A 20,249-nucleotide genomic window follows, 5' to 3' on the forward strand; every position below is an offset into this window, starting at 1 on the left:
GGACTCTCAGCTGCAGAACAGATATAATTATAGTCATATAGATCTACATAATTGTTTGTGAATTACCAAACTTCACACCAGCTCCACCCCTTTTGTAAAAATGAATCACGTTCACCGCCGGCAAGATCTGTAAACACTACACTGTACTACAGTGCATTTTAGTTTAAGAGCTATAGACTAGATACTTACTTGTAAGATGAGTTACAGTAAGTCATCAGGTCTTGCTCAGTGGACAGTAATCATCTGCTTTTATATAGGTGAGTCATCTTGTTTGTTCAGATCTACCATAATTTATATAAAACTTAGTCTAGTGGTTTTTTTCTTTTTATACTCTGCTATTCTTCAGCCCTTGAGGTGCTCACAATCCATGGGCAAAGTTGTCGTGTTGGAACTGATGCTACAGAGTTTGAAGCTAACAGAGAACATAGTTTCTACCTCAACACTCAAGATCCAGCTCAATGTGATGGGACAATAACTGAATTTAATTTCTGCTACTATCGCTCGAACCCAATTCAAATTGCTGCATCATATGACTTTACCTTCTCTGTGTACAGAAGAAGCAGCTCAGAATATATAAGTGTATCAGAAGCATTCACTACAGGCAGAACTGTTGCTAACTTTGGCACTGGCTGTAGAACCTTTTCGGTAAATGATATTCCAGTGCAGGCTGGCGATGTGATTGGTGTTTGCATTTACGACCCTCCAGACAATGCTGAATCTGTCGACATATTTGGGAATGATTATACTAACAGACTACCAATAGACATGGTTAGCCAAGATGCAGGAGAAGATCGTTTTCTTATGTCCACCGGTAACTCTGATTGTGGAGACATGTCCGTCCCAAACCCAGTAGCAGTTAGTTCTCTTAATAGAGCAGACGACAGAGTTTTACACATCCATGCCGACATAAGTAAGTGAAAATCCATTCAAACATACTTTTATGATTACCATTGTGTTTTATACAGCTCCCCTCCCAACTACTGAACCTCCAATCATCCTCACGACTATGGGCACAACACCACCCTCCTCGTCAGATCCTCCCATAGTTACTGACAGCACGACAGAGACTGAAAGTTCAACAGGCACAATAGAAACTTCTCTCTCAAATGAGGTGCCACTAACAAACTCTCCCACAACTAGTACAGGAAATGACTCAATCACCATGGCCCCTTTGGCCCCAGCCGATAATGCTGGAGTTGTAGCGGGTGTGATAGTTTTTGTATTGGCAGTAATTGTCGTGGCAGTGGTGATTTTGGTAGTCATTTTTGTACTGGTGAAGAGAGGACGATCCCGTAAAGAGATAACAGAGGTCAATGTTGGTAGGAACACTAATACTGGAACCAACGATGGGATGGGTAAGGTGTTTGTTTTGTTTTCTCTCAATAAAAGGATACGCACTACAGCACTTAGTTTGTTAGCTAAATTGTTTATGGTTTTATGGTTTCAAATTTGTTTAGCTAGTGCCTTAAATGGTTGGTGTTATAACATCTATTTATTGACACCTCATTATTGCTCTTTTGGTGCAGACAATGCTATGTACTCATCTATTAAGGGCCAGGAATATAGTGCAGATTATCAAGAAATCAGCGCCACAAGGAGCCCAGTTCCTTTGTCACCCAATGACTATGAAATGGAACACACGTACGAATCCAGCGATGCTTTAGAGTTCAACTACTATGCTGAAGTTGGACCCTTACTGGATACGGTAGGTGCACAATAAGTTAGCCCACTCAGGCAAGCGATAGTTGTGATAGGCTACTAATACGGATGATTAGTATTCAACTTATTTGAACTTGTTATTGATACCATTATCATTCACCTTGAAACATTACCTTGATCATTGTTCACAATGTTGTGTAAGGTTTGGACCCACTACAGAAAAACTCACTGTATGAGGTTCCACAAAGCATGCCAACAACTATTAGCTACCGACAGCTACTGGAAAAGGTAAGCATCACAGTTAAAGTTTAGTATAACATTGTGAGAACTACTATATAGAACAAAGAAGAGGACATATACGGCAGTGTGAGTGCATATGAGGTACCAGCTACTCGAGAACAGGAGATCTATGCTCAACTAAAGACGTGGGGGGTGACTTACATTCAACAAAGAGATGTACAGTAAGTTAATTTATCGAAATTAATAGTTGTATAATTGGTGATGATTCACAGGATTGCTGGTCACCTTGGGTCTGGTCAGTTTGGCAGTGTGGAGCAAGGAGTGTGGAAGAGACAGGGAACTCAACCAGTGGACGTGGCACTCAAGAGTCTCACCAAAATATCAGATGAGAACAAAGTTAAGTTCCTCCAAGAAGCCGCCATCATGGCTCAGTTCAGACACCCTAACGTCATCCTACTTCATGGAGTGCTTGCGAAAGGGGAACCAGTAAGTGAAAGCCACTCATCTTTTTCAATTGACCATCATTATGTACACAGATGATGATTGCTGTCGAGTTTGCAAAAAAAGGAGATTTGAGAATTTTTTTACTATCAATCCGACCAAAGTGAGTTCATGTTTCTATATTTACATGTAACTTGAAGTTTTGCTTCACAGCTCACCAAGGGAGATTATGCCCGCTACTACTCCAAGAATGTTACTGAAGTTCTCTCGACAAGTGGCTCTTGGGATGCAGTACCTCTCAGCTAAAGGATTTGTGCACAGAGACCTGGCTGCTAGGAATGTGCTAGTGACAACAAATAACATATGCAAGGTGGTTTATTTAAATACATGATTGTATGTTTTTCCTCCCCCCCCCCCCCACATCTTGTTTAACATTTCCTTTCAAAACTTGAAGGTTGCTGATTTTGGAATGTCTCGAGATCTTGCTGATGAGAACTACTACGTCTCACAAGGAAAAGACAAGATCCCTGTCAAGTGGACAGCCCCTGAGGCCATTCACTACAAGAAGTACTCGACTGCCAGTGATGTGTGGGCCTACGGGTGTCTGCTCTATGAGATATGGAGCATTGGGCACAAGCCATTTGAAGCCAATAAAAATGTTGAGGTAAATACATGTACCTATATGGTATCTAACCACATGACTGTGATTGCTATTGTTAAATACCAATGACATGTGATCGTGATGTAACAGTTATTGTGCTTGTCTTGCATTAAACATGGTCCAATGACTATTGTTAGGATTATTGATTGTTTTCATAATTATAGGTTATAAGACTGATTGAACAAGGTCAAAGGTTGGCTCCACCCCCTGGAACTTCCAAAGCAGTGTACGAGCTGATGGTTCAATGCTGGTAAGTACAAATCAAACACAAAAACTGCAGCAATATTATTTTATGAAAATTGTCACTATTTTGCAGGCATCCAGAGAATTCCCAACGTCCTGCTTTCAGAGATGTTGTACTCAGTCTAGCCAGAGGCGAGGAGATGATCCTGAACATTCCCGAGGAGGACTCCTCCACTAACCCACTGGCTGGAGTATTGGGAGCTCCACTGGAGGCCGGAGAGAACATGTACTCTCAGCTGCAGAGCAGATATCAATAACTCTATTTTTGTTTTTTAAACACACATTTTTGTTTTTTTGCACCATTGAATGAATTTTTGCTTGCCATGATGAGAAGAACCAGCCCCACCTCTTTCTTGTGATGGGTAAATCCCTTAAAATAGGGTGGTCTAAAGCCCCGCCCATCTTTTCACTTTCGTATTAAAAAGTTACTCTAGCACTCCACAGTCGAGTCCAGCTCTAGCTCCAGCTCTATTTGGAAATGGCTCTAGCTGGGTAAGTAAGTCTATGTACACATGCATGCAAGCAACACGTACAGCCTGTGCTACGCACCTGTCTTTCCAGTAAAAATGTTTAAGCACAAATTTGTTTCTATTGACGTACGTACGTAGGAAGACTCTCTTCATCACTGGAGCGAGTAGGGGCATTGGCAAGGCCATCGCATTGAGGGCTGCCCGGGACGGAGCCAATATTGCCATAGCAGCTAAGACTGCCGAGCCCCACCCCAAGCTACCCGGCACCGTCTACACAGCTGCCAAAGAGTGTGCGTTAGCATAGCTATAATTAATACTGCTGAATTTGTCGTCAGGTGCAGTTCTGTTATCATATTAACAAGTAACCTCCTTCACCGGCCTTCATAGGAAAGAAGGCCTGCTATCGACTGCTTGCGCATGCGCCAAATTATTGGATATTTTTTCCCGTAAAATTTCCTATAATACTGCATCAGAGAAAATATCCTAAAAGTCATACACAGAGCTATATAGCTAGCTAGCTAGAGACAGAGCTGTATAGGTTTGTTGTACTGCTATTTTCTTCTGCAGTAGCAGTAGTATAGTAGACTTTCACCAAAGTTAGTGTTAAATGGGCGTGGCCTGTCCATATAGGCTCTTGTCAGCTTTCACTCCGTTCAGACGATTGTCATCCACACTGTTGTAGGCTGTGAATCTTTTGTTAACATAGCAGGCTAAGGGTAGCTATCAGAGAATGCTATCCGATGGGCTAGAAACCTTCAATCGAACTTTCTATCTACTTCCTTCAATCCACTTCCTTTCGTTGTGATGTCATAGTTTTACTGAGCATATACGATGTTATCCAAAGCCCCCAGATACCATGGGGATATTAGCGCATGCGCAAGCAGTCGATACCAGGCCCACTTCCCTAAGTGAAGTGGGAAGTGCGGCCTGGGATCGAGGCTAATTAACAAGCGGCCTCTATAGTACCAGTTAAGAGAGCCCTTCTATAAACACGTTCACTGTACACACACACCCCTTTTCAAAGAACCCCTTAGTTAAAATTGTTCAATCATTAATTTTTTGGAAATTAATAATTTGTGTGATTGTGTATCAGACACCACTAAACCTATACCTCTCCATCCGTAACACACCCACACACACACACCCCCACACACACCCCCCCACACACACACACACACACACACACACAGTGGAGGAGGCGGGTGGTAATTGTCTACCATGTGTCGTGGACATTCGTAACGATGCGGACTTGGAGAGGGCAGTACAAGAAACAGTGGACAGGTTTGGAGGTATTGATATCCTTGTGAACAACGCGAGTGCCATCAGTCTCACGGGTACCACTGAGACAGCCATGAAGAGGTAATTAAGCTGTACTTTAATTAATACACTAGTCTGTTTAGGTGAATAGTACATGCACTAGGTGAATGGGGATTGACTGTTTTCAATGCAATAATATACTTTTCTTTCATCAGATATGACTTGATGATGAATGTTAACACTCGTGGAACATTCCTAGCGTAAGTACAGCAGTTAATGCCATGGCCTGGCTACATGTTCAAAGAATACAAGCGAATTGTTAACATGTTAAACATGTTCTGATTCAGGGTGTTCACATTAAGTTAGCGAAATGTACCCACATATATATTAAGGTAGCGAGATGTCCCCACAGTAATGTCTTCAGATCTTAACGTGCTTATGTGCAGGTCAAAGTTGTGCATCCCTCACATGAAGAAGAGCTCCAACCCGCACATCCTCAACATTAGCCCACCTCTCAACCTGAAGCCAGGCTGGTTCTCCAATCACTGTGGTAAGCCTCTTATAAGACAAAATAATTACTCCACATTCAGCGGCATACATGTACTTTCAAGATCATGACATACCTGAATATAGGCTACATGTATGTTAACCCTATCATGTATCTCCCTCACAGCATACACGATAGCCAAATACGGGATGTCAATGTGTGTCTTGGGCATGGCTGAGGAACTGAAGCCGGTGGGCATTGCAGTCAACGGTCTCTGGCCCAGAACTGGTAGGTCTATGCTAGTAAATGTATGGTCAGTATGTATGCTCTTTGAAAGTTTGAGCAGAGAAATTACTCTAGAGCTTCCTACTACTGCTTGGCTACTACTGTTTCATGAGATTGTACACTATTTTGAAATGTTTGTTTTCAAATTTTATGTACTTAAGGATAATCTAACTCCTCCCCCGTAGCCATAGCAACTGCAGCTGTGGAGATGCTGGGAGGAGACGAGCTTGTCAATATGTCACGGAAGCCTGAGATAATGGCGGATGCAGCCTACCTCATTCTGACCAAGAACAGCAAAGAGTACACAGGTCAATTCCTTATTGATGATGATGTTTTGACAGAGAGTGGTGTCACTGATTTGGACCAGTACGCTCACGCTCCTGGTAAGTTAAAGTGGATACACAGTGAAACTTGTCTATTGTCATGGTCACCCTATATATAGTCATCCTCTTATACAGCCAGGTTAATGGGCTTCACTGCATGTGTTTTGACCTGTGTTTGGTAGGCCATCTCTTTACAGCGACGGTAATTGGTCTGCCCTAGGGTGGCCACTAAAGAAAAATGTCACTACTGAAAAAACTTTTTTTAGAAGGATTGCCGCCCAGAGAACAGTAATTTGTGTAGAGGTGACTATTAGGTATGCTTATCCTTGCCCTAGACAATAATATACAGTAGCTGCATACATACATACATACTGATCTGAGTGCTGTTGCATTGGTTGAGGTGAATTTTAGACACATACAGTGTATTACCATTACCTGTTAGAGGTACTGTGTGTTTAAATAGCTCTTATAGTCACTGTCTGTTAGTGTCTCCTGTGTAAAAGGTGTTAAGCTATTTATATTGTGCACTAGCTGTGTGTTATTATCCCTCTCTTAGGCAATCAGCTCATGCCTGACTACTTCCTTGACGATGCTGAGAAATTCAGGGACGAGTGGGTTAAGGAGAACAAACCCTCTGCTGACTCTGGCAGCTCAATGGGACCGCTATTTGCTAAAATTCAACCTCTAATTACCGCAGAAGTAATCGCCAACATTTCTGCCACTTACAAGTTTGCTATCACTGAGGAAACTCCAGGTGAGTGCGTCATTATAATTATTACATCATCATGTATATGCTAAGAGGTATTGTATTTAGGAGGTTTGTACGTAGCAACCCAAGGTTAAATTATTACCAGCTTGTCATACTTTTACAAGGGTACAAGAGCTTGCTTTTTCAAAGTTTTTCTACGTAGTGTTTGTGTGGTTTCTGGTTACAAAGCTTGCTTATAGCATAAATGCCGTATTACGCTTCTGTACATTTACATTAATTTTATTGTCTCTACAGAATATTGGTTCCTGGATTTGAAGAACGATGGTTCTGCCGGCCCATGTGAAGCTGACAAAGAGGCTGATGTAACTCTTGCCTCCAATGCTCAGGTTATGATGGGAATGTTCACTGGCAAAGTGAGTGCCACCTCGGCCTTCATGAAGGGAGAATTGAAGATAAAGGGTGACATTGTGAAAGCAATGTCGCTAGAGAAAGTATTGAACCAAGTTAGATCTAAACTATAGAAGTGCATGCTCTTTGAACTCTAGGTTTGGCACATAGTATTATGTAAAATTGTGGCTCATATTGCTCATTTGCATTGTATAGATCTTGTTATAAGTTATAGCAAAATACATTATAAAAAGTAGTCCAGAGTTTGTAAAGGGCAATAAAATGTCTTCCTAGGATAACAAAAAAAGCATAATGGTTATCCGTTATAATTATAAGCTACGTAGTAATAATGTTACTGTAGAGCCGATGCTACCTCAAACACCATGGCACCCAGAGATGAGCCCACCACTTGTGCTGACCTCAGCAATTGAGAGTCCAGGTCACACGGTACGGCTGTGTGTGTGGGGGGGGGGGTTGATATTAGAGAATAATTTATACATGGTCTTATCAAAATGTATAATTATAGTTTACAGCATGTCAGATTTGCTACAATTATAGAATTTTGTTTGTTTGAAAATTGTTCAGAATCGCTTCTCTAATTCGCTCATCGTGTTAGCGTAGCTCTCCTTTACGCTTGAGGGCAGTGACTGCAAAGCCCTCTGGGCTGGACCAACCAGACGAAACTTTAACCAGAACAATCGTCTTTCTTCTCCCCAATTCTCGACAGTGGCTAGCTGCTCAAAGTGCTCCCTCCATTCGTGCCAGTCTCCGTTCCCTGAGTAGGATCTGGGCACCGCTTTGAGAGATACTGACATCATCTGTCTGAAGCAAAAGCTGAGACTGTCTTGTAGAACTAAATCAATAGCCTGTGTTGATAGCTTCTAAGAAATGATGTTCAGCTGCTTAACAACTCAATCAAGGCTACGCAGTATGAGCTTTTCTAGTCACAATGCTCTGGGAGAATAGTATCCTAATAGGATGTATTGTCTATCTGAAACTATGTATCATAGTTGATAGTATTATGCGTGGCATATGTTGATATACTATTACGATGTGTGCATTTGATCCTGTTAGTCTCCCAGCAACAACACCCAACACTCCAAACACTCCAAACACTTCAATGTACTGTACTAATTTAAAGATATTTTGCACAGTTACAGAAGCATTAAAATGTTGTGTTATTGCATGACATGTACATACTTTCAGTGGTTCGAGTAGGAAATGCCGCCAGCACCTCTTGGAGCAACTCCTCCATTTTATCCTCTTCTCCTCCATACATCGAGGACCACTCGGTGGTTGCAAAGGTGGGTACAGACGGGAGAGAGGGAGTTAACACAGTGTTCACAGCTTGGGTCTTCATCTCTGTATCATGAGATGTGTACATTAACAACTATATAATTTATACTGAGTGCACAGAACTGTAGTGTGCAATTGCAAAGTGATGGCAATTCGCTCTTTGCCATGGCGATTAGCTGCTTTAGCTGGGCCTAAAAAAGCAATGGACTAAATGGTAGACGACCACTATACCTGGAGTAGCTGGAACTCTGCCCACAGGTACGGGTACCTTGATGAATGCAGGCGGTGGTGGCTGTATAGGGTAGAAAAGCGAACCAATGAGCGTTAGTAACACCTGCCTCATAACTTCAATTTAACTTCAATTATTTACCGGCTGATTTTCCACTTCTCTTAAACGTTCTGCGAGTCGGTCCATTTGAGCACGTAGAGCTTCATTCTCCTCCTCCAGCCCAGAGATATGACTCTGTAGCCTTCCTCTCGGTACCTCCTCCTCACCTATACGCAGTTAGGCATCATCGGTTAATCAGTAGGTTCAATTTTAACAATTAGGACTTTGTATATGCATCAAACTAGCTACATACTCGATACATGATACACTGGGTAGCTGTGATTCTGATATACAATACACGTGTACAGTACTATAGTATTCTCACCAGGAGGTCGTTCAGAGTGTATAGGTCCCCCGTGATGTTCCACGTGCACCACCTGTGTGTTAGGAGCACCACCCCCACCGTGACCAGTGCCACCAAGCTCCTGCAACCTGTGTATGAAGGTTCCGGAGAATAACTAGACTGATGTTTTCAACGATATACAATTACCGTGCTGCAAGTTGATTTGCTCTGCTGTGGATATTGGCAAACAGTGGAGACTGATCAGGAATCCTAAAACACAAAAATGATACACAGTAATACTATACTGATACGTGAGTACTGCATGTTGTGGTCACCCTATTAATTTAGCAAGACAAATTTACTCGCTATAAATCATAATATGCAGTACGTACCAGCTAGGTCTGCACCTCGAGAGTCTTATCAGCCATGCATGGTGGTGACTGCTATTAAACAGGTCTTCCAGTATATACGTACCTTTCTTGCTGCTCTTGTGCAGTTGTAGGATAATCCAAATATATCTTTTTAGGGGGCTTGTTCCGGTACTTTCTCGTCAGCTTATACTTTAGCTGTTTGGCAAAATCTCTGACGTCATCTCCAGTTGTGGTCTGATGGTATACAGCAAATAAATTTTTCGAAACAGATTTTGATGATAATACTTACTGCAAGACAGTACTCCCTAACTGGGTGGGTGGCCTTGTGGTTCTTAAGACTCTGCTGCGTCCAATAGCAGCTCTGTATTTAATTTAATATATGCAGCCATCATACTATTTAAGTGTGAAAAAACATAAACACACCTGGCAGAAATCCACACTGGTACACTTCAGGCAACGGTATCTGCAATAAATAATTACTAGTAATCGAGGCAGTGATTGTACACTGTCATTCTATTGCCATTTCTATGAAGCTTCAATTAATCTACTGATTGGCAATGAGCACCAACTCGGCACAATTCATGTCACCACAGCCAATTTTATTACAGTCAATTATTTGGCATACCTGAACCCGACTATAGGGAAGGCCTTGCACTTGGCACACTTTGCCTCGTGTTTCACGGTCTCTGCAGACGACAGCCGATGGAGGGTGGGCAGCCATACCACATGGAGGGGCTCTTGGAGTGCCCAGTACAGGAACTCCTCTTCGTTGAGCACATCAGTACCAGCAAGCTCATTCTATGGAGAGGGTGGCACTGGAGTATAGCTACAGTTATCAATCTGCATGCCGGACTGTGTCAATACCATTGCTGAAGTACCCATACAAAGCACGGCCCGGCATTATTCATAACTATACTCCCAAACTACATACAGAGGTTTTCAGGTAGGTTGAGGGAATGCTTTAGAGCATAAAGTTACTCATGCATAAGTTATAATTAAATTACTGCTGTACTGTGCTGTATGTAGTAATTCATGCATGAGTAACTTTACACTCTGAAGCATTCCCTCAACCTACCTGAAAACCTCTATACAAGAAATATGCATGAGTGATGGGGATTCTGTGTGGTCTAATCGTTTGTATACTGTATGAAGATGAATATCTTTAGATAGGTAGCAATTTATTTATTCATTGGTTTGTGATGATTGCACTCACAATTCTCCAGCAGTTCTCAACAGCATTGTCAGCAGTAGCTATCTTGAATGTTGCATTCTCAGACACACTCAGTGGGAGCTGCAAAAAAAAACACGAGCTAGTTTACCTTGCTACGGTAACTTTGTAGCAGACATTGCAGTAATTCTTACAAGGAGAAGATCCTTCAGCATCATCTTGAGAGTTGACTTAGAGATCCCAGGACTGTTTTCTCTCCTGGTTTGCTGAAACATGTCTGTGTAAGAGAGATCACCAATTAAATAGTTGTTACAGAAAGAGTTAACTTTTCTTACAGGTGAATTTCTCCTCTACTGTGGCGGTACACAATGCAGCCAAAACAACTTTAACAGTGCGAACTTTCACTAAAGCAGTCCTTCCACTGAGAGTGAGAGAGAAAACAAATAGTTAGCTGACATTGTATGTGCTTTACTAATCATACCTATCCAAGCATTTCAGTAGCCAGCTCAGTGTGACTTCAACGCAGGAATCTGGTTGGATGAATTGTGCCCGGCCTCGCTGTGCCAAATGGAACAGCTTGCTGAGCAGTGCCTCAAGCTCTTGCACTGTCATCACTTCTGTGCTTTGTGGAGTGGCCAATCCAAGCTCAAAGAATGCTCTCTCCAAGTGGTTCTTGCTTACCACATTCACTGCAAGAATAGGACATAGTTGAACAGCAAACATCACTAGCTATAGTAGATACCACTTACAATGAGTTACTTTCTGGACAGTTCTCAACTTCATGGCCGTACGATAAGCAGCAAATTTGATCTCGTTCATACCATCTAAATCAACAAATAAATTAGGGATAATTTGACCGAGGACGACAAACCTACCCATTCTTACGACAACTTCAGATATGTCAGGGTGTTCCCATTGCGAGGCTCCATCACCATGACTGTCAGAAATACAAATGGCTATACATGCTACGATTACAAACAGTAGTATTCACTCACTTGATGTAGTAAGGGATTCCCTTGGCTGTCTCTGACCTCTCCCATCCTTCAGGCAGAGTGGTTCCACCTTCATGCAAAGCAGTTCACAAGAAATCATAATTTATATGGTAGAATCTACAGCATCTAGAATCTTGGGTTTGTTGAAAGTTCACTCACCCATTTCCACAGGGACTTGTCCTGGCTCTCCTGGCATTCTACTGTTACTAGCCTGTTTCTACTGACCTCTAGCAAAGTATTGTTGGAGGCCGGCTAGCTAACTCTAGAAGGGGGCGTTGCTGCAAGTCTGCAAGCAGCCAGCCCCTCCCCTTTTTGAGGGCAAAGTACAAACACGTGGCTTCTAAGTCTCTAAGATTGTTCTCAAGCTAGCTTCTATGAGCTGCCAAAGGTGGTATGAATGAATTCAGGAAGCAGTTTCTCTTTCCTAACTTACCTGTGGCCAACTGGTATCCAGGGCACATGGCAAAAGGTAAATTGCATGGTTAAGAGTAGAGCTACAAACAGTGACACTGAACACCCTAGACTGGAAACCACGCCCCTTTCTTTAGGGAAAGAGACTGGCCAGGTGACTATCAACGACTCGTCTTCATTGCGTACTGAATTTTGCGGAAGTGGTTCAGGGAAAAGGGTGTGGTCACCAGTGTTGCGGTTTAGTATACTTTGGCTAGATCTACTGTAGCTAAGTACGTACAGTAGTCTGTACAGTACTCTAGCAAGCTAGCTAGCTCAGCCACCTATTTCAATCACAAGTCAACTGCTGCAAAACTATGTCCAAGTCTGGAGCTAGCTGTCACCTGGATGTACCTAGTTCTTGTCCTGTCTGTGGCAATGACACTAGACTCGCAAGCCGTCACTGTTGCAGGCGAACGCCTGCAACAGTGACGGCTTGCGAGTCTACAATGACACCGCTGTAATAGAAAACTCAAATGTTGCTGGCAATAGGGCCAGCAAGGGGACTTTCCATAAACCAGTTGGCAGAGAGACAAATATATCTGATCTCTGCTACTGACTTCTGTCTGTTATTTTTGCAGTGGCCTTGTAGCCAGCCAGGTTATAGCAACTTTAGAATTGCTTCATTGCAGAAGTACTGATAGACAACTTATATCCAAACAGCTAGCTAAGTAGACATAAAATTTATACTGCAACTGTACAGCTAAAAATATTAATACTCACATAAAATCAATTATAATAGCTTAGTGTGCAATTCATGCACACACTACATTCCAAGCATTCCGTTGGGACGAGTCGTTGATAGTCACCTGGCCAGTCTCTTTCCCTAAAGAAAGGGGCGTGGTTTCCAGTCTATGAACACCCCACCCCCCAACCCTGCACACACACCAGGTTTGAGGATCATGTCCAAGAGGCTGTTGTATTGTGACTATGTAATAGAAGTTCATGATGCAAGAGTATCCTTTCCATTCAGTTTGTTTTCTGATGTGTAATTCGTTTCAGTGCCTTAACATGATCTGCTAACAGATTCCATTTTCGGGACGTAATCCCAACTTCGACTTGATGCTGAAAGGAATACCGAAGCTTCTTGTCCTGAACAAGGTTGATCTATGCGACCAATCAAAGTGCATGGAGGTGGCCACAAGACTTAGGGATGAAGGAGAGAAAGACTTGCTATTCAGCAACATGAGGAAACAACACCACAAGAGTGTCAAAGAAGTAAGTACATAATAGAGAATATGCTTTTAGTTGCAAGGTCAGCAATTTAAGGATTGCCTGTATTATATCCTTCGCCATACAGAATAGTTTGTGCATTATATTTTTTCAGACACTAAAGTGTTCGATGATTCATCTCTGCAGCTAATGAGCAAGATCAAGAAGGCGACACAGTCGATGGGTGACGATAGTAAAGCTCTCAAACTGATGGTGGTTGGTATGCCCAATGTCGGCAAGTCCTCTCTCATCAACGCTCTCAGGAGAAACAATCTAGGGAGAGGTTAGACCACTATAATTATATATAGCCTTTAGCAAGGTCTATTGACTATTGTTGTTTGACATGCTGTATAGCTGCCCTTTTTTCTTGTATCAGGGAAGAAAATTATTTGCATCAGCTAGAGTATGTTTGCATGTAATTTTTAAGTGAAGATTTTTAATGCATAGGGAGAGCAACTGCTGTTGGAAAACTACCTGGTGTGACTAGAAGTGTACTGTTCAAGATTCGGGTATGTCCCTGAAATGGGTCTGTTTTGATAGCTAAATTTGACTGGTCAAAACTTGAGTGCATTCTCACTAAAATAAATGTTTATTAACTTTTTTTCGCAGATTTGTGAGCATCCTGAAATATTCTTGTATGATACCCCTGGTGTGATGATCCCTAAAATTGATTCTGAAGAATCTGCTCTGAAATTAGCCATCACAGGTAAAGAGCAGCATTATAATCGGAGTATATACATGCCATTAAATAACGGCAAATTATCGATGTTTACTGCTCTACTGTTATAGGCATACTCAAAGACAACATCATGAATGATTATCTGATAGCTGACTACCTTCTGTTCATTCTCAACCAGCATCGCCAGTTCGAGTAAGTGAGTGAAATTACGTTGTAAGAAATGTACTGATTTGTATTCTTTTATGTGTACAGCTATGCTAAGTTCTATGGGCTGCCAGAACCAATGGATGATATTGCAGTGGTCCTGAGCCGTATTGCCAAGCGTTTGGGAGCCCTCCAGAAAGGTAAATGTAAACCACCTCCTTTAAATGTTTATTTTAGCGGAGGTTGAATCAAATTATACGTAAAACTTTTGTATCTTAATTGACCTGTAAATAACACTGAGCCTATTATTGATCTAAATAATACTCCTCGTCTTTTTCTTGATTCAGGTGGGTCTCTTGATATCGTGAGAGCAGCCATCCATTTCATACACAAGTATAGAAATGGTGAGTTAGGGAGAATAACACTCGACCAGATCACTACCTCAGAACAGTTAGCGTCAGGACAAATCAGTACTTAATATAATGGTAATCACAGTAGCAATCTTTTTGAGAATTATTTTTTCATTTTTAATATTCATTGTGCCCAACAATTAACCATTTTCTTGAAGGTTCAGATACAAATTTTTGTGTGGGAATTAACTCAATAAATAAATCGTGTGCTTCAATTTGCTACTCGGGTCAGTTTAAAAGTTAATGGAGGTACATTGTTTGAAGATCCAAGTACATTTTTTCACCCGCCTCTAATGGTCCGCCAATAATCTCAGCAAGTTGGTGACTGGATGCATCCTCTTCTGGGAAATTAAGAACTTTAGTTTCAGGTTCAAGTAGCTCGAAAATGAGAGCCTTAAATTGCGTTCTTCGTGAAGGTTCAGGGTTCCTGAATTGTGTGAGGATAAATAGTTTGTTCCAAAATGTTTAATAATTATTACATGTAAACGGAGCATTTCTGTTCTTACATACTCACCAGCATTGAATCATGATGTCATAAAGTAGCCTGGGGCATCCTGGAGGAGGGGAGAGTCGGTAGCCTGTCTGTAACTTGGACAGTGCCTGCATGTATAATATAGTAGTGTGTGTGTTGTGTATACGTATAATTATAGTTTAAGACCATGGCAGGCTTTTATATTGCAGTTGGCATGGGTGGCCGTTAAGAAGGGTTACACAAGAGAGTAGGACTTTTGGTAATACATGATTGCGTCCACCTCATCAAACCCTACGCTATACATTTTCTTCCCTTTTCATTGACTATATACATGCTAAAAATTAACATTGCGTTTGATACCTCTGTATTGGAGTAGTCTCTGAAAGGTGTTTGTCCCAGACTCCATATCTCATAGAGCAGACACCCGTAGGCCCACACATCACTGGCAGTCGAGTACTTCTTGTAGTGAATGGCCTCAGGGGCTGTCCACTTTACAGGGATTTTCCCTCCTTGAGACATGTAATAATCCTCATCAGCTAGATCTCGTGACATTCCGAAATCTGCAATCTAAAACGTTCCCTTTAAGTACAGACATTTCAAATGTCATTGATTTGATAAATACTTCTCATGAGGTCTAATAGGTGCAACTTCCTCTTACTCAATACCTTATTCAACTTTCATGCGAAGTGTAAATTATGTAAACATAGTTGCCATTGACATCTGCCCTTTGTATTACTCTTAGTGCACATTTACACTTAGCTCTGAAAAATTGGCTACCGTATAGCGTGTTATTTTCGTAAAACTACGACTGCACAACAGTCCTAAGCTGTAAGAAGAATTACGTAAATGGGTAGTTCACACGAAAATTTGCACCAACAAAAATTGCCTGCTATACGAACGGTACCTTAAGGACATTGTCTTGTGTGACCAGTATATTCCTAGCAGCGAGGTCTCTGTGTACAAACCCTTTGCTTGATAGGTAGTGCATTCCAAAGGCCACTTGTTGACAGAACCCCAGCATCACCTTACTGATATTGGGAGTGACCATCTCTCCTGGACTGCTTGTGAAAACATAGAATTATGTTTTAATTAACCCAAACAGTTTTTTTAAAGAGCTTACTCCGGGACCATTGAAAGTAGAAGGTGCTCTAGATCTCCTTTTGCTGCCATTTCCATTACTAGCATTATCTGTGTCACAAATTACATTTGAGTCGCTATTCTGAGTTCCAATTTCCCTTACCCTATCTTTTGCAATAACCATTCCGTAGAAGTGAATGACGTTTGGGTTGGTAAACTGGCCCATGATGATAGCCTCCTGTAGTAGCTTGACTCTGCTTATTGTCTTGTCCTCTGTCTTGGAAGCCACGAAGCTCTTGACTGCAACGTCCGTGCTGTTTTTACCGTTCTTCCACACACCCCTACTCACTTCACCGAACTGACCCGCTCCAAGATGTGCCATTATCCTGTTATAATAATTATAGGTGAATTGTGTTGTTAACAAAATTGTACTAACTTGATCTCTTTCCAAGGGATTTTGATAAAGCTAGCTTTCTCAAACTGTGCTAGTAGGTCATTTTCACTTGACGCTGGATTTGTGAACTTGTCTTCTGTTACAATAGAAGATCGACTTCTTTCACAAGTAGAGATCTGTCAATCACGGAATATTAATAATGTTATTGTATTGAATGATGTACCTTTTCTAGTGTCCTATAGTAGTGCTCGTAAAGCCTGCTCTCTCTTGCTTGAGCAATGGATGGCTTTTGCTGCATGTGAATAAAAAAAGTACATACAGCAGGGTTTGTATGAAATATAATACAGTGCATGATACCCGAGGGCTTGCTGGTTCATTGAACATACCAGACTGTTTTTGTTGATTACAGAATACATAGCTTTGATATGAGCGGGTGGACTCTGAATGTAATTGTCGTCAATGCTCTCGTAAATCTCCTCATTTTCGTCCACACATGGTGCGTCGATCTCACTGTAGAGACGTTCATCGCTATATTCCTCGGAGTTTAGCATGAATGAAGTAGTTTGTCTTGGAACACTTGAAGCAGAAAGAGGTTCATCTTCGCTTTCGTAGGTTAGATTTTCAAAGTGAGTGTGCCCAGTGGTCAGACTGTTGAGTTGCCTTCTTCTAGTTGCCGCAGATTGTGGATCCTCGTATGGCTGTGGAGTGTGCAATGGAAGCTCCCCTCCCGGACTTGCTGGCTGCTCGGATACTATCACAAAATGATCTACATGAAATAAAATTAATATAATAGCAGAATTGTGATGATTTTACCTGGCATAATGTTTCTTCTCTCTTTTCTCCACCTCATCATCTCCAGCCTGGCTTTTCGTCTTTGGTGAACGATGATTACGATTAGGACACTGATTATCGAAGCAATGAGGATTACAATCAAACAAGCTCCCACTACTGACAGTGGGACCAATACGTCAGCTCTCTGTTGTGTGTCTGTAGCATTCATGAATTGAGAAGGAGCTATTACTGGTTGTGTACTTGAAGTGTCTGCCACTTCTGTTTGTGTAATAGTAGGAACTGTTGTTGGCTGTCCTAGTGTATTAGAATCATTCCCAGGTATGTTAGTACCGAACATATTTCCATTGCCATTGGACATTAGCAAGCGAACTTGTATCAAGTGATTATTCAGACGTCCAAAGCAGCTTGAGTAGGCATCCAGGGCGTAGATAATTGTATTGTCCTGGCGAGGGCATCTCCATGCTATTGATTCGGTTCCATTTGTGGTGTTTCCTATAATGTCCAAAATATAGCCATTTCTAAAACCAGTGAAGTCTGCTACTTCTTCAATGTATACACCAATGAATTCGTTTTGGTTGACCACAAATTGTTCATTCTCAGGAAGATTGATCGTTCTGCAATTATCCATGCCACCATCGCCATTAATTAGTGAAGCACCACTAAATGATGCATTGTAAACACTCTCCGGTCTTTGCAAATACAGTATACCGTTGATTGGGGCGTCATGCTTGAAAACACTCAGTTGTACAGCGTATGCCTCTCTATGATCGCTCGGCGGAAAGAAACAAACTTGCCAACCTAACACATTGCTGTCACAAGGAACTCTATTGTAGATATCCACAAATAGACCTCCGTACAGAAAATCGGTATGCTTGGCTTCCGGAAAATTTCCTAGGGTACCATTTGTACAAATTTCTTGGCTTTTTACGTCTCTCAAAAAAGAGACCAGAATATAGATGATAAAGCCTGATCATGAGAAAAACATTAATTGGACAACATTCTAGAGCAGTATTCTGATATTTTACCTGAACATTGGCAGCCAAACCTCTCCATGTCTTGTACATGTATATCTCTAGTATTAATTGTTTATACTATAATAGCCATGCATTATTCTACTTTTATATCATGCCATGCATACTCCTTTGTTAGTACTCAAACTTGAAAATGTCTCATCATTTTACTCAATTAACATTGATTTTACAAATGCACTGTTTAACAGTGATGAGTACAAAAATATAGAACAGGTGTGAATTAGACACTACATAAGTGTAGGTAATTTTTTTGTGATAATTTGCACTATTTTGTTATCTTTCTTGTGGTCCATGCGGCTCCAATCACCATTGCCATGACGATGGCTCCCTGTGACACAACTCTTAGTCTCATCAGGTATCTGGATGTACTCATTGCTCCTCTGAAACGATAGGCATATGCTCCGTACACAAGAGTCCCCAAAGTCAGGGTGGCACCTGCATCAAGACAAAAACAAGTTAACACAGGTTTAATATTGTACATGTAGTCTATAAATTATAAGCAGTGTACTGTTCAAGTATGATGTATGTATGGTACGTGGATTGGTTCACATGAGCTATTTAGACTATGAATGCCTTATTAAACAGTGTTCAACGATGTGAATATAATTGTACCAAGTGCGGGTCATAGGTGAATAGAGGAATAGAAGAGAGTATTGTGAGACGGTATCGATTATTGAGACAGTAAAAAATAAGAAGTAATACATGTACTTCAGCTAATCTTTCTGCACTAGTCCCTATCTCTTGAAGCCGTATTCTTGTGTACAGAGGTACCTCAAAATAGTTGGTTTAAGGTTACGGTCAACCGTTTGCTCATTAATTATTCATGAGCTAGATCTAGTGATCTTTTCCAGCTAGAATAGCTGGAAGTCCAGCTGAAACGCAGTAGTCATTTTATGGCTCGAATAGACATTTTTACTATAAAGCTTAGGTACAGTCTACTGTAGCTTCACTATATGCAGGGCGTATAGAAGAGATATTTCGAAAAAAGGCTACTGAAAGCTCACAAGAGGCTGTTTTCCTTGGCTCTGGCCGCCATTTTAAGTGGAGTTAGTCTACATATTATTATTTTGTGAGAGTTTGTTGGCCTGGAAAGAAAAAAACGCTTCTACACGCCCTCCAGAATGGTAAGAAGCATCATATAAGACCAAGAACACAGAGCTAGAAGTGTTTTTGGAAGTTTAAAATGACTACTAGTTTTGTGTTGTTTCTAGTAACTTGATGATCGCTCAGAGCTTCCACTGGAAGATGTTTTGAAGATTGATACTTGTCATACAGATTGATACACCAATATATTCATCATGTATGTGCTTCAAATTTCTCTCATGGCATTTATAGTTTCACAAAAATCATTATAAGAAAAATCATGAATATTCATGAGCAAACTGTTTACCGTAACCTTAAGTACATCATTTAATTAAGGAAATAATTTTAATTGACCAACCATTTAAGTGGGTGTGATTGTAGTAAAATTGTTAAAACAGTGGACTGCTTTGTGGACAGAAGAACGACTGTAATATTATGCCAGAAGCTATTTACATTGTGTCTCATATTAATAGCTAGTTGTCACTATCACTATAACATGTTTTGCTTCCTTATTGACTATGGCTATTAGTGACCGGGGTCAAGATGTCTCATAATACCATACCATACATGTGCTCTAGGAGGTTTCAGTTCAAGAGAGTGTAAATCCTTACAAAGTGTATGACTATACATCTGAAAGGAACTGTAAAGGTCAAAGGAAGCTCCACAGGAAGTATTTCCAATTATGCTCTGATTCTCAGGGTATGCTGATACAGGAAAACAGTGCAAAGGTTGCAATGGTGAATGTGTGTGTATAGAGTATAGGAGCCATCTCATGAAAGAGCCATCTCAGTGAAAAAGGGAGTGTGTAGATATTATTATGTGAGAGATTACAACCGAGAGATATTAAAGACAATCTTACACCCACACAATTGGGGAAAAACAACAACCTTGTGTTCATGCTACAA

The 20,249-nt window shown here is 41.1% G+C and overlaps 5 protein-coding genes across 7 annotated transcripts; 3 read left to right on the top strand and 2 right to left on the bottom strand.

The window, feature by feature from the left end:
• The first annotated feature begins 110 nt into the window (after window positions 1–110).
• LOC135335162 (uncharacterized) lies at window positions 111–3,571 on the top strand. The gene is made up of 12 exons (XM_064530575.1): window positions 111–257; window positions 347–910; window positions 966–1,355; window positions 1,527–1,705; window positions 1,879–1,947; window positions 1,999–2,120; window positions 2,172–2,385; window positions 2,436–2,503; window positions 2,554–2,710; window positions 2,795–3,004; window positions 3,166–3,251; window positions 3,318–3,571. Exons 1-12 carry the CDS (start codon window positions 197–199, stop codon window positions 3,499–3,501), a joined length of 2,304 nt encoding a protein of 767 aa, XP_064386645.1. The 5' UTR covers window positions 111–196; the 3' UTR covers window positions 3,502–3,571.
• A 28-nt stretch (window positions 3,572–3,599) lies between these two features.
• On the top strand, window positions 3,600–7,415 carry LOC135335169 (hydroxysteroid dehydrogenase-like protein 2). The gene is made up of 9 exons (XM_064530583.1): window positions 3,600–3,736; window positions 3,853–4,004; window positions 4,905–5,073; window positions 5,187–5,231; window positions 5,418–5,521; window positions 5,645–5,746; window positions 5,929–6,126; window positions 6,623–6,820; window positions 7,070–7,415. Exons 1-9 carry the CDS (start codon window positions 3,723–3,725, stop codon window positions 7,294–7,296), a joined length of 1,209 nt encoding a protein of 402 aa, XP_064386653.1. The 5' UTR covers window positions 3,600–3,722; the 3' UTR covers window positions 7,297–7,415.
• Window positions 7,358–11,902, bottom strand: LOC135335168 (dystrophin-like). Of its 2 annotated transcripts, XM_064530582.1 has the most exons (18): window positions 11,760–11,902; window positions 11,604–11,670; window positions 11,484–11,545; window positions 11,358–11,432; window positions 11,090–11,297; window positions 10,944–11,029; window positions 10,803–10,885; window positions 10,654–10,731; window positions 10,066–10,238; window positions 9,864–9,903; window positions 9,730–9,801; window positions 9,544–9,674; window positions 9,277–9,339; window positions 9,112–9,218; window positions 8,829–8,953; window positions 8,690–8,750; window positions 8,363–8,524; window positions 7,358–7,615 (listed from the first exon to the last, which is right to left on the bottom strand). In XM_064530582.1, the coding sequence occupies exons 1-18, from the start codon at window positions 11,794–11,796 to the stop codon at window positions 7,515–7,517; spliced, it is 1,731 nt and encodes a 576-aa protein (XP_064386652.1). In that variant the 5' UTR covers window positions 11,797–11,902; the 3' UTR covers window positions 7,358–7,514. The 2 variants fall into 2 exon arrangements, with proteins under 2 accessions (XP_064386652.1, XP_064386651.1); XM_064530581.1 differs by having other exon boundaries at window positions 11,358–11,545.
• Window positions 11,903–11,909: 7 nt separating this feature from the next.
• On the top strand, window positions 11,910–14,680 carry LOC135335170 (mitochondrial ribosome-associated GTPase 1-like). 2 transcript variants are annotated; one of them, XM_064530584.1, is made up of 9 exons: window positions 11,910–12,069; window positions 12,942–13,006; window positions 13,077–13,268; window positions 13,410–13,545; window positions 13,710–13,771; window positions 13,872–13,968; window positions 14,052–14,133; window positions 14,194–14,285; window positions 14,433–14,680. In XM_064530584.1, the coding sequence occupies exons 1-9, from the start codon at window positions 11,994–11,996 to the stop codon at window positions 14,561–14,563; spliced, it is 933 nt and encodes a 310-aa protein (XP_064386654.1). In that variant the 5' UTR covers window positions 11,910–11,993; the 3' UTR covers window positions 14,564–14,680. The 2 variants fall into 2 exon arrangements, with proteins under 2 accessions (XP_064386654.1, XP_064386657.1); XM_064530587.1 differs by lacking the exon at window positions 12,942–13,006 and having other exon boundaries at window positions 11,915–12,069.
• On the bottom strand, window positions 14,558–18,531 carry LOC135335164 (probable tyrosine-protein kinase kin-31). Its single transcript, XM_064530578.1, has 10 exons — window positions 17,252–18,531; window positions 16,825–17,204; window positions 16,662–16,730; window positions 16,481–16,614; window positions 16,208–16,430; window positions 16,088–16,155; window positions 15,872–16,025; window positions 15,328–15,534; window positions 15,010–15,095; window positions 14,558–14,922 (listed from the first exon to the last, which is right to left on the bottom strand). Exons 1-10 carry the CDS (start codon window positions 17,856–17,858, stop codon window positions 14,736–14,738), a joined length of 2,115 nt encoding a protein of 704 aa, XP_064386648.1. The 5' UTR covers window positions 17,859–18,531; the 3' UTR covers window positions 14,558–14,735.
• Between the last annotated feature and the right edge of the window lie 1,718 nt (window positions 18,532–20,249).

The sequence above is a fragment of the Halichondria panicea genome, chromosome 4 (genome assembly GCF_963675165.1).
Source record: "Halichondria panicea chromosome 4, odHalPani1.1, whole genome shotgun sequence".
NCBI classification, from domain to species: domain Eukaryota; kingdom Metazoa; phylum Porifera; class Demospongiae; order Suberitida; family Halichondriidae; genus Halichondria; species Halichondria panicea.

Coding starts and splice junctions, on each gene's coding strand:
- LOC135335164 (XM_064530578.1), bottom strand. CDS start 17,858: ATGGATAATTGCAGAACGATCAATCTTCCTGAGAATGAACAATTTGTG. Junction 16,156..16,207: donor TGGTTATTGCAAAAGATAGG/GTAAGGGAAATT, acceptor TTTGTGACACAG/ATAATGCTAGTAATGGAAAT. Junction 15,096..15,327: donor GAGACTACTCCAATACAGAG/GTATCAAACGCA, acceptor TTATACATGCAG/GCACTGTCCAAGTTACAGAC.
- LOC135335168 (XM_064530581.1), bottom strand. CDS start 11,796: ATGCCAGGAGAGCCAGGACAAGTCCCTGTGGAAATGG. Junction 11,298..11,357: donor TGTCCAGAAAGTAACTCATT/GTAAGTGGTATC, acceptor CTATTCTTGCAG/TGAATGTGGTAAGCAAGAAC. Junction 8,751..8,828: donor GAGAAGTGGAAAATCAGCCG/GTAAATAATTGA, acceptor TACCCTATACAG/CCACCACCGCCTGCATTCAT.
- LOC135335170 (XM_064530584.1), top strand. CDS start 11,994: ATGAATGAATTCAGGAAGCAGTTTCTCTTTCCTAACTTACCTGTGGCC. Junction 13,969..14,051: donor TCTGAAATTAGCCATCACAG/GTAAAGAGCAGC, acceptor CTACTGTTATAG/GCATACTCAAAGACAACATC. Junction 14,286..14,432: donor TTTGGGAGCCCTCCAGAAAG/GTAAATGTAAAC, acceptor TTCTTGATTCAG/GTGGGTCTCTTGATATCGTG.
- LOC135335169 (XM_064530583.1), top strand. Junction 5,522..5,644: donor CTGGTTCTCCAATCACTGTG/GTAAGCCTCTTA, acceptor TCTCCCTCACAG/CATACACGATAGCCAAATAC. Junction 6,127..6,622: donor CCAGTACGCTCACGCTCCTG/GTAAGTTAAAGT, acceptor TCCCTCTCTTAG/GCAATCAGCTCATGCCTGAC.
- LOC135335162 (XM_064530575.1), top strand. CDS start 197: ATGAGTTACAGTAAGTCATCAGGTCTTGCTCAGTGGACAGTAATCATC. Junction 1,948..1,998: donor ACCGACAGCTACTGGAAAAG/GTAAGCATCACA, acceptor ACTACTATATAG/AACAAAGAAGAGGACATATA. Junction 2,386..2,435: donor TGCTTGCGAAAGGGGAACCA/GTAAGTGAAAGC, acceptor TTATGTACACAG/ATGATGATTGCTGTCGAGTT.